The following is a 12,597-nucleotide window of genomic DNA, read 5'->3' as shown; positions in this document are numbered from 1 at the left end:
GGAAAGATTTCCCCTCTTTCTGCACCCTTTTCCTAAGCACAGACCAAGGGGCAGCATGTCATGTTAGCAGTTGAAATCAATGGGATTTGCAGCAGCAACCCTCACCCACATACAGTATATACCAATCAAGTAGAGTGGATAGCGAGGGAGGAAATGAAGATGGGGGGGGGAGTGGAGAGACTCTTTAGATCTGTGTGTGTTTTTAACCATTTTCTACTGCAAAGGAACAGGTCTGTCAGAGCCTGCTGTTCAAAAGCTGGTCAGTTTCACCCAAACTCTCTCATCAGTTTCAAGCGAAGTCCTTTGGCTGCTTCTGAATGAATCAGTGTGTGTGTGTGTGTGTGTGTGTGTCCTTACCTTTGAGCATGTGAAGCTGAGTGGGGGAGACACAAACAGGGGGAAGCAGAGATGGAAGCATTCTCCATGGGGGAAGATCCTGCATCTCCCCACCTTTTTCTTTTCTTTCTTTTTTTAACAATGGAGGGGTCCAGTTTTTATTGGGAGCCCCACATGGGAAAGGATGGCTTAATCCTCTCACTAACTGTGATTTCCCTCTCAATTTCTCTGTCATTGGAGATCCTGGCACTGCATTTGAAGTCTCCTCCTCCGTACCCTGGGAGTTTAGATGGCCACTTCCTACCTCGCTTCGCTCCCCCACCCCAGCCACCCACCCCATTTTTTTTCCTTTTTAAAGTTTCAAAAATTAAGGCTGCAATCCGAGGGGCTCTAATTTGGAAATGCATTCCATTGAAATGGGATTTATTTACTGAGTAAGCATGCAAAAGAATTGATTGCAGTCTTATGTAACATTCTACTTTGGTGTTCAGTAACAAGAGAAGCAAATCCCAATCCCTGTTATCAGAGGGGAGTTGTCCCCACTTCAAACAACCAATAAATGGTAGGAGGAGGTACAAAGAAGATCTGGGAGTGGGTGGGGATAAGAACACGTGTGAGTGAACCTCAACGGATCTCCCCAATGCGCTACAGCAGAGGTGTAAGTTTACAAGTTTTCATATGCTATATAAGCACGATATAAGTGAAATGAGATAATTCGAGGGTAATTCGAGGGCTTTCTCCGCTGTGGCACCCCGGTTGTGGAGCGAGCTCCCCAGAGAGGTCCGCCTGGCGCCTACACTGTACTGTTTTTGTCGCCAGCTGAAGACCTTTTTATTCACTCAGTATTTTAACACTTAATTTTAACTTAAATTTAAATTTTACTGTTTTAACTCTGTATTTTAATCTTATATCAATTTTGCTGTGTGGTTTTATCCTGGTTGCACTTTTTATACTGTATTTCGTAATTGTGTTTTTAACCTGTTGGGTGTTTTATTGTGGTTTTAATTTTTGTGAACTGCCCAGAGAGCTCCGGCTATTGGGCGGTATAAAAATGTAATAAATAAATAAATAAATAAATAAAATAAACCAGAACAAAAGTGTACATGGGATGAGGCTTACATTCCTGCCTCTTCTGCCTCTTTTGATCATCTAAATAAAAAGAGCTACAAAATCAGCTGTCGTGCTACCATTGTTACCTGTGGAATCCCAGTATGATTTACTCAGCCTTGTGATAACAAGGCACTGGAGATGTATGTGATGGTGGTTCTGCTATTTTCAATATTTATATTTGTGATTCTTGTAAAAAAAAAGACTTGTTTGGGTGTTGCAGTTTGCTCTGGCTCAGCTGGTTTGACAGACCTCTATGGAGTGAATAATACTTCTATTAGAAAAAGCTGCTAAGGCTGCTAACTATTTTAAAAGGTTACCTAAACTTTTTTTGTTTTTAATTGTTATTTATTACCTCTGAGCTACAAGTCAAGTCCAGGTATTGGAGGTTGCACTGCTTCAGACTGGTTCCTCAAACAGATGGAACATTAATTGATTTTCAAAATCTTGATTTGGCAATCCTACACCCACATTCCAGACTGATCAATTCTCCAACTTAAGATATGTATGTGTGTTTAAAAACTAATAGGAAGGATCTAGTCTTCTATGATGTATGACTTTTGGAGAAAATTGTGGGACTTTTTTTCTGTCTGAACAGGCATAGGATTGTCTCCTGGATAGGGTAACCGTATGGAAAGGAGGACAGGGCTCCTGTATCTTCAACAGTTGTATAGAAAAGGGAATTTCAGCAGCTGTCATTTGTATGCATGCAGCACCTGGTGAGAATCCCTCTTCATCACAACAGTTAAAGCTGCAGGAGCCCTGCCCTCATTTCGTATCGGTTCACTAGAGATGTGTTGAAATATGAGAACTGGAATATGGATGGCCTCAGTTTGCAGTACTGAGGGTGTGGCCTTCTATCCTCTTCCAGTGCTATGACGCTGGCATCATACTAATTGCGAAGTCTGGTGCCTAGGTTATAATGGTTCTATAACCAAAATGGGGCTTTTGAGAAACAAGAGGGTGGTATCGGTTTGAGCAGGGGAAACCCAAGGTTGTAGAAATAAGGGGGGAACTAGATGTTCCAGTCCGTCTAGCTCTGGCCATGAGCTTCAGATTCTTTCCAGGGTTACCAAGGACACAAAGCAGCCAGACTCATAGGTTTGCTTACAAGGAGGCAATCTTTACTAGAATAGTTTTCAGCCCATACAGGCATATTCTAATAAAGGTGGACCAGACTGCAAAAGCTTCCTGCACAAAAGACCTTCCGGCGAAATCTGGATTCCCACTCCTGGGCACAAGAACAATTATAGCATAATTGAACTTGGCATTGCTGCCAAGTTAAGCAAGTGATGGATTGCATAGCTACTAATAACAAAGCAGTTCTCATCATAGGGATCTATAGCTTAAGTCTACATTGTTGTGATAAACAAGGCACTACTTGGCATTTCTTTGGCACACATAAGGATTTTCTTCACCCAGGTGCACTTAGTAATTGGATGAAGAGACTGGAATGTCAGCTCCTTAAAGCTTCCAGATACAGTACCAGGCTATACAGTTAAGACACTTGCTGTTCTCATGAGATCACTGTAACTGTGCTTTGACTCATCTTTCACATAACACAAAGGAACGTTGCTGATTGGTACAGAAGGCAATAACAGTTTGCTAGCTTAGAAACAGAAGCAGCCATTCACCCAGAAGCCTTAGCCATGGTTTTGCCAGTCTCCAGGCCATACACTAGGGGGCATCCTACAGCCCAGTGAGGCCTGAGCTTGCTCAGGGCCAGAAAATGCTGATTGTCTGTTGGGAGGGGGGATAGAAAATTGAGGGGCAGGAGGAATAGAATGGAGTACCCTGGAAGAAATCATGGCTGGCTGGCTGGCTGGAAGACTGAACAAGAGCACTCTGCACTGCAGTGCTCTGCAGTGTTGCAGGTCTGATTTGCTCCCTTGGATGGTTGAGTGCCAACAGAACTAGAATTAAAACAGAGGCACTGAGAAACAAGTAAACCTTGAAGTTTCCAGAAGGATAAAAAGACTTTTTAAAAACACAAACAAAACAAAATCCTACGAGGGCAATAAACCATAACCACCCAGCCCGATGAGGCCTGAGCTTGCTCAGTGGCCTCCAGGAGACATGTTTTCTCTGCATTTGGAAAAAAAAAACACCATGGAAAACTGGGGGTGGGTGAATTGTCTTGTTTGTGCCACTTACAACAACCTGGAGAAAGTCATCGCTGGCTGCAACCATGAACAGAAGCATGTCCTGTTTGCAGGCTTTTGGTGCTAAGTGTTGCTTGCATTTCCAGGGTGCATTCCAGTTGGCTGAAACCTTTTTCCATGGAATATGGTAACATTAAAAACAACAACAATTTTAACTATCCCTAAAATGTTATTAACCAGAAAGGGATAATATTCCCCCCCCCCCCCGAAATTAACTTCCTCCATATTTTGTTTCAGGTGAAGAAAATAGCATGTCTGATGGATACGTCACTGTCTATAAGCCTCCAAGCTCTGGGGCTGGAAAACTTTGTGAAGTCTTTAATGACATTTTGACTGATCGTCCTTTAAAAGGAGAAACTCACAACTTCCTGAAAAGCCTTGACTTCGATAAAGACTATTTGCAACAGAAAGAATTTATTGAATGGAAAGGTAACTAATAATCACTGTTCCCTAAAAAAAATAAATGACCACCTTCTGTTAACTGAGTTAAAGTGGATCTCCAGCTGGTTTCCCAGTTATGGAAGTCCAAAGACAAAGAGATGATCCAGAGAACAGAAGAGGGAGTTAAACAGGTGTTGGATAAGATTCATTCCAGAAGCCTTAGCTTCTAGAGTGCTTCCACACGGAGGGCTCCTAATGCTAACAGCCCAAAGGCATTGTGCAGCTATTCCACTTTTTCTTCTATAATGGATTTTCTGTCTCAAGGAAGAAGACTGAGAAAGCTCTGAGAAAACAGAGTGGGGGAGTGGTGAGGAGCTCTACAAATGGAAGGTGATGACGTCTGTATCCTCCATAAAATTTGCTGAATGAGGCAGTGCAATTGCACAATAAAGGCCTTGTCTGGAAGCACTCTTGGAGAAAGAATTATATTTTTTGTCTATTTATATGTTTACATACTGCCTCATAAGAAACGTTCCCAGGATGGCTCACACAATAAAGCAGGTTAAAAGTCAGGTTAAAAACAATGATAAATGCAATAAAGATATAAAAGGCCTTGGACAATTTAAATCAATAACAAACATCTAAAATGACTGGGAGAAGAGAAATGCCATTGCCTGGTACCAAATGAAACCGGACAAATGCCAGGCAAACCTCCGCAGGGTGGGCATTCCATACTAGGGAGTGCCACAACTCTTTTTGAGACTGATTTGGGTCTGCTCTTCAATTGTTCACTCTAGGAATTAGTATCTAACAAACAGTAATATATATGTTAGTCCATTGCTAATTCATGGGATGATTCTGATGGCTCAGTTTAAGATGCCCTTGTGAGACTTCCTCATTAAGTTGAGCACTAAAACACATCACAGTGTTAGCACATTGGTCCCTCAAGAACAAAAGAACTTAATAAGATCCATGTTGGATCAAACCAAAGGCCTGTGTAATCCAGCAATCTGTTTCCACAGTGGCCAACCAGATGTCCAAGGGGAGCCAATCCAAAGTGTATTCTCACAACTGTTGGATGTGTGGTAGATATGGGTAAGGTACTGGAACAGCCTGTCCAGATCGGCTTCTGACAGTTGTGTGATCTGCCATTATGCACAGGATTCAGCATTTAGCACACCACACTTATAATGTGATATTTGTAGTGTTGTGCCAAACCAGCATGTAGTGGTGGATTACCGGCTTTCCACATGCCTGGGATCAAAACAGGAAGGTGTTTTGTGCAGCTGCCGTCCACCCAAATTGCCCTGGGAATATACTTTATGACCGACCAGATATTGGTCATAGCCCGGCCACAGGCCAGTCTTCCAAACTTTACCACTTTCACAGCCAGGAACGGCTAAAGGTCATACGTATCTTGGATTGGTCTCTGCAAGTAAATGTGTGAGATTTTAAGCTTTGCCAAATTCTTTTGTGATATTTAGGCAAATATGAAGGGAAGTGCTTTTGTGCAGCTCTTACTTACTTCATTGGGGTTTGCCCAACAGGAATTAAGCAGATTACTTTGAAGAGAACCTAAAACGAGGCAGTGTGCAATCTTATTGGTGACAGATCTTAATCTCTCTCTCTCTCACACACACACTCACACTCACACACACATGTCTGTGTCAATGCTGATAAGAGTAAGAAATGCTGATAAGAAATATTTAAAATTGCTTTTCAGATACCATATTGGATGCCTCTCCTAACAAGCTGACGCCAGTGGAGCAGTCCCTCTGCTTAATGGACATAGGTTATTTTATTAACAACAGTGGCCCACCGCTTCTCAAGCCAGAGAGGAATGTAGATGTCATCATTTCACTGGATTATGATCTGAGCCAAGTCTTCAAGGTCAGAAGCAATCATTTCTCTGCTGCTTTCCACCCACGTGTCTGCAGCCGTGTGGTTGGGGAGGTACTAGTGGATGGGCTATTCCGTCAACGTCAGTTTCTCTCCATTTCTCATTTTTTCAATCTTAAAATTTGGTTTGTCTAAAAGTTTGAGAATTTCACAAGTCTTAAATTTGGTTTGTCTTGAACATTGACATTTTTTTAAAAAAAGTTTGCATTTCCTAATCTGCATTTTTAAAGAAATATTTCCCTAATATACATATTTCTGTATGCCTTTTTTGATCAGAGAACTCCAGTAAAATTCGTAGAAGTGCAAATCTTGAAGGATAACTGAGTTTCAGTTTGCATAGTGCTTCGAAATTGCAAACTGAACGAATTTCTCCCCATCCCTAGGAGGGACCATAGCTCCATGCTTGGGCATATGCTTTGCATGTGATGGGTCCCAGGTCCAGTTCTGGACATTTACCATTCAAAGAATCAGACGGAGTAAGAAAGTGTTGGGAAAGGCCCCTTCCTAAGTCCTGGAGAGAGCTGCTGCCAGTCAGGGGAGACAATCCTGGACGGACACTGGATTGGTAGAAGGCGGCTCCCTATTCTCACCACAGCAGTTGCCATGCAGACTCTGGTTCTCAGAACCTCCTGTGTAAGAGCAGCAGATGGCAGAATTCTGGGCAGGCCTGGGAAGGGTGAGAAATGAATCGGATTTGCCTTGTAATGTGATCTTAACCAATTTGCACTTCCCAAATCTGGCTGCAGACTGGAATATACTTATATGGTGATATTTGCACATATCATAAAATGTATATAATATGCAAAAGTGCACATAAAACGCATACGTTTGGGAAAGTGCCTATTAGATGTGTATATTGGGAGAAATTGCACAAATTTACATTATACTGGGGAAATTGGTGAAATTATGTATATCTGGAAAAAGACATACAACGATGCGTATATTAGGATAAATGTTTGCGTTGACTTTTTAGAAAAACAATTGCAAACGTGCAGATATAGAACAGAACAAAATTAAACTTGGAAAAATGAGAAACTGAGCAGAATTGAATGCCAGGTTAATCCACCCTTTAGGAAGTTAACAGGAGGCTGGCTGAAGCAAACATGTAGCCCTGTAGGAGGCGGAAGCCAATTCAATGAAGGTCGTAAGAACAGCTTTTGGAACTGGGAAGGTGCTGTGTGAGCTCTAGAGGAGGAAGGTTGGGAGTGAGCAGAGCCCCTTCCTGGCTAGTGCAAGAAGTTATGGTGTGTACGTGAGCCAGGAGGTTTGGTGTACCCATCCCCATCTCTGAATCCAGCTGTGCAAAGTATACTTCTTAGCATTCCTACTTTAGTTTTGGAAGAAATTATGTGATTACTAAATTGGTATCAGGGTGGGATTTAAAAGACTGGCATTATGGGGTGTTCTCTCGTTAACAGAAATAACCCAAGGGAAGGCAAATTTGTATGGAGGCCACTAGGCCCATTTGGCAAACTTCTTTTTTGCGTCTAAATTCAACTTAACCACATCAATAAAATAGTGGTTGTTCAGAAAAGGGATTTATTAGCATATGGCTCACTCAGAACTCTGGTTTCCCTCAACATTAATGTTGATTGTTTTATTATTTTTGCCTTCTCCCCACTCACATCAGGGCTAGTAGCATCTTGTTTGTGGAGGGGAGGTAAGAGCGATTTTCACCGGGGAAATGCCATTGGGGGGGGGGGAGACTTAAACAATCATTTCCCCAAGTAAGGATTATTTAAGTACTCCAGCTGCCCTGAACCGAGCTGTTTTTAATGTTTTTATTTTTAATTGGCAGATTCAATTTAATTGGAAGATACAATCTGTTTGAGCTCTCCATCTTCTTATTAATATAATATTAAATTTGTATTCCACTTCTACAAAAAATGCTCTCAAAACAGCTCAGAAAATAGAACAGCAGCATTTAAATTGTATGTGTGCATTTATTTTTGTATTCATACCACTCCCTCCAACCTACTCATGGTGGCCAAATATAGGTTCATAGGGTGAATATTATAGATATTACTATTGATTACTATTGAACATTATAGATATGACTATTGATTTACTAGTATTGATTTACTTCCGGTAATCAGTTTGCGTTGGTTTGTGTCTTCTCCAGCAAGCACAGATGTTGGCCAAATACTGTGAAGTTCAACGTATCCCCTTTCCAAAAGTTGAACCAAGTGAGGAAGACATGAAGAATCCTAAGGAGTGCTATGTGTTCTCAGATGACGATAACCCCAAAGCACCAATACTGGTTTATTTCCCGCTGGTAAATTCCACCTTCAAGGAGTACAAGGCACCAGGTAAGAGTTCTAGTATTATGAGAGGGAGAAAAATGTCTCCCTGTCCATTTTCTCCACGTCATACAGTTTTGTACATCTCTCCCCTCACTTGCCTTTTCTGTAAGCTAAACTGTTCCAGATGCTTTCACCATGAAATCCAGCCCGTTTTGGGTCTGACAGATTCCTGCGGCGCCCCATCTCGGCTTGCATTTGCAAGCCGAGTAGGGGATTTGTTTCCGAAATCCAGTTGTGTGGGGGACGTAAAAAGCAACCTGCGCGATTACAGCCATAAATTACGCAATTTATTCAATTTTGGATCGCAGGGTGTGCTATTTGCATAGCTTCGTTCACACAAATAATTTAAAAACAAAACAAAAATGGAAATCCACCAGCTGGCCTGATTCAATGCAGAAGTCCGGGGAGCCGAGCTGACTAAAACTCAACGACCTTCACCCACCAATTCCTCCACCAACTCTAGTTGTTGCCTTGCCCTCATGGATTTGCACTCAAGGCCAAATCATGTGGCTTGGCCTCGAGTGCAAGATCTGTCTTTCAGAAACAGCCAGCATGGGGGGGCTCCAGGATGGCAATGTACACGGGGAGCTTTTGCCCTCATGCAAATTGCAGTTGCAGAGTCCCCGATCGAAATCCAGCTCACTTATGCTTGCTTTTTCACTGCTTCCAGGTAACACCCAAAAGGGTCCAAGGGACAGTTATGCTAAACAGGAAGTGCGGGGAAAGGTGTTCAGAAGACATCTTAAACCATGACTTTAACCATGACGGTTAAGCCAGAAAGCGAGGTTGCGTTCAGAAGACACGTTAAACTATGGTGAATAAGGGTTTTCTTTTTTGCTTCATTCACTGTGGTTAAAGCCGTGGTTTAAGGTGTCTTCTGAACACAGCCCGGCTTTCTGGCTTAACCATGGTTAAAGCCATGGTTTAAGGTGTCTTCTGAACACAGCCCGGCTTTCTGGCTTAACCATGGTTAAAGCCATGGTTTAAGGTGTCTTCTGAACACAGCCCGGCTTTCTGGCTTAACCATGGTTAAAGCCATGGTTTAAGGTGTCTTCTGAACACAGCCCGGCTTTCTGGCTTAACCATGGTTAAAGCCATGGTTTAAGCTGTCTTCTGAATGGGGCCAAACTCTCTAAACATGGCCTAATGAAACAACTGACTAAGCATCAAAGACTGCCTATGGGATTTTACATTTTCTATATTGTGACAGCACCTACCCTGGATTGTAGTTTACGCTATCAGATTAATGTATTTGCTAAAAAGAGCCTTAAAAGTAAGAGGAAAGTGATTTGAGGAAGCAAAATACTAAAATGCTGAGATACGAACAGAAATCTTATTATTGCCATTTATTTTTGTTGATGTAGTTATTTACAGTAATGAGCAGAGACGGCCTAGTACATGGCATGTACGAACACAGATTTCGCTGTCTTAACTCTTCTATGGATGGGGAATAGTGGTGCTATTTAGTTGGGATGGGATAATTCAGGAAAACCTCTCTCTCTGATCTTTACATTGGTTCTACACTCCAAGGATGCCTTTATATACATCCTAAGTATGTGATATCCCATATGTCTGTGTGTGGTGATGGGATAAGTAGAGCCTTTGTACAGTAGACTCTGATTGTGTCTTTCTGCTTTTTCTAAATCACTCAATAGTATAATCAGCAAAAAAAGTACTCCATTTGAAAATATCCACAACTTTGAATTTATATGTAGTGAATGCAGTGACTCCATAATGTAAATGTGGGGATGTGGAAAAAAGACACATCTGTACGTAATGGAGCCAACATAAGATTCCACTTTTCCTCCCAATAAAAGGCTGATGAGAGTATGTGGAAAAAATGCAGGAGCCAAGATTCTCAGTGCTCCACTTCGGCCTCAAACTGTTAATTGGAGACAAGCAAACATGAATCCAAGACAGTAACACATTCATATTTCTGTGCTACGGACTGCAGATGTAAAAGTATACAAGCAGGGGGCTACCCAACAGTAACATATACTAGGCCTTCAGACCACACAAAATAGGCTAAATTCAAAAACCGAGGGAACAAGCTTAAGATTGTCTAAAATGTCTGTCTCAAATAGATTGTGGTTGGCTTGGTGAGATTCCAAACATTATTTGATTGGAGAAGCTTCACAGTATGGACTGCACAGTATGGACACAGTGAACTATGCAGTATGGAATTTTTCAGTTTTTATGCAGAACTCTGGGAGCACATTAATGCTCCTGGAGCCAAGCCCCGGCTTCTCAGAATTTGTTCTGCTGCCCTTGAAGCTCTTAGGGATGGGTCCTGAATCACATTGCAAGTGGGCTGCTGTTTGCAGGAGACAGGAGAAGTGACAAGCTACTTAATGACTCCAGAAGCTAATTAAGGTGCATTCAAGTATACATTATGCAAGAAACAACTGGTGTATATGTAATGGAAACTAGTGTACTCTTTAAAGTGTAAGCTCTGTAGTATCTTTTAGATATTTCTTTAATAAAATCAATCATCCCCCCGCAAAGGAAAAAAAACACACAACTCAGAATAGCTTCGAATCTTCGTAACTGTTCCCCACTCCATACCATCTTTTATGGAACAAGAGAAAACAAATGTGGTTCTTAAAATTTTGTTCAAAAACATAGCCTTATGGCTCTTAATTGGCACCTTTTAAATATTTGGTTACTTGCTAATGGTCAGTAGTGATCAGTCAATATGTCCTAGGTGGGCCCTAATGGCTAGAAGATGTTTCTACTATGGGCCAAGAAGATTGTAGCTTCACCAACAAGATGACGTCCATCATCCACTGTGAGGCTGAGACTAGTTCTTGTGTTCTGTGTTGTGGCAAATAAAAACCCTTTGCAGAAATGCATTGCAGTTAGCAAGGGAGACACTGAGTTTTGCTGTAATCAAGAGGACGCTGCTTGATTGTTTGAAAATTGATGCTGTTAATTAGATACAAGCAAAAATAAAATAACTAATCCATAAAAAGTAGATGTGTTGGTTAGACTTGAAAAGAACCAGCTACATACAGGGGTATATAAGAAACCCACAGATGCCAATTCCTTTTTTGGCCTATGATAGTTTTCACTCTGGTCACCTGAAAAGAAATCTGCCTTATTCCCAAATGATCAGATTATGTAGGAACTGTAGCAATAGAAGAGAAATTTGTGCACAGGGTAGTATTCTTTCAGCCCTGCCGTGCATGTTTTTGGAGGCAGTGCCTTTTTGAAAGCCTGCACTGACTAAAGATTTGATCTATGGATGCTTCAGCTACACTTTGGAAGTTATGCGATAGGAGGGAACATTAAGTCCCCCTTTTTTTCGATGCATCCTCAAGCAGACAGACACAGATAAGATTCACAGGAGCCAATGCTTGGTCCAAATGGAATCACTGAGTTAATTAAAAAGAAAAATCCCACTAACGAAGATCCTGAGATTCGAAACGCGTTTGGGATAAGTGTATGTTTTATGTTTGTGGACTATTTTGTTTGTATTTAAGTTTTATGTATTCGTTAAAATATTCGTTAAATATTTAAATTACCAAGTGTTTATTATTACTTTTTATGGGTTAATTATTTTATTTTAGTATGTATAGCTCCATTTGAACCTTGAACATTGTATCATACCAATTTCTTAAACCCTTTTTGTTTTTTGGTTTGACTTTGGTTTAAGACACCATTTTTTTTATATAATATTGGTGAATTAGATACAAGCAATCATGAATCCCAGACCATATTTCTGAGCTACAGACTGCATCTGTAAAAGTGTATGAATGAGAGGTTACCCAACAGCAAAATATACCAGGCCTTCATGCCTTCATAGCTGTTTTACAGGCTAGCAGTGTCTGTCTGCGCCTCCATAATAAACATGTATTCTTTGTAAAGAAATCAGTATCACTTTCTCACTAGTGATTCTTTTCATTTTTCAGGGGTGAAACGAACGCCTTCAGAAATGGGTGGAGGTGAAGTAGATGTGAACAAGGACAGCTCACCTTATACAACTATACATGTAACCTATACTGAGGAAAACTTTGACAAACTACTAAACCTGAGCACCTATAACATCCTCTGTAGCAAAGACTTCATTTTCAAGGCCATCCAGAGTGCGATACAGAAGAGACAAAACATTTGACCATAAAGTTTGAACACCAGTTCAGCCTAGGAAGTAATTTTGTCTCCTAGAGTTGGAAGGTGGGCTCCACCATTTAGCTACAAATGGTGACATTGGTGGAGGTAATGTTAATGAGTCCTCATAACACCACGCACATTGTAGCGGTCGCTTGTGAAGTTCCCAGCCTGCCTAATTTGAGCTGATGGCTTTCAAAAATGCTTATTTATTAGCATTTGTTTTTATTTGCATCCGTCCCAGTTTGGATTCACACCTAGTTTGTAGTTAGTGGACAACAGAAGGAACTTAGTGAGAAGTC

The 12,597-nt window shown here is 41.2% G+C and overlaps 1 protein-coding gene across 1 annotated transcript in view; it reads left to right on the top strand.

Annotated features, from left to right (window-relative positions):
• Window positions 1–12,351, top strand: part of LOC134393429 (cytosolic phospholipase A2 beta-like) — a 41,335-nt gene extending 28,984 nt beyond the window's left edge. Inside the window, exons 17-20 of the mRNA XM_063118455.1 lie at window positions 3,843–4,034; window positions 5,710–5,876; window positions 8,008–8,194; window positions 12,100–12,351. Of these exons, the coding sequence (XP_062974525.1) occupies window positions 3,843–4,034; window positions 5,710–5,876; window positions 8,008–8,194; window positions 12,100–12,302 (749 nt within the window). The 3' untranslated portion in view covers window positions 12,303–12,351. The remainder of the gene's footprint in view (window positions 1–3,842; window positions 4,035–5,709; window positions 5,877–8,007; window positions 8,195–12,099) is intronic.
• The last annotated feature ends 246 nt before the right edge of the window (window positions 12,352–12,597 follow it).

This window comes from Elgaria multicarinata, chromosome 2 (genome assembly GCF_023053635.1).
Source record: "Elgaria multicarinata webbii isolate HBS135686 ecotype San Diego chromosome 2, rElgMul1.1.pri, whole genome shotgun sequence".
NCBI lineage: Eukaryota > Metazoa > Chordata > Lepidosauria > Squamata > Anguidae > Elgaria > Elgaria multicarinata.
The sequence above is the reverse complement of the archived record's forward strand: the minus strand, read 5'-3'. Positions and strand labels throughout refer to the sequence as shown.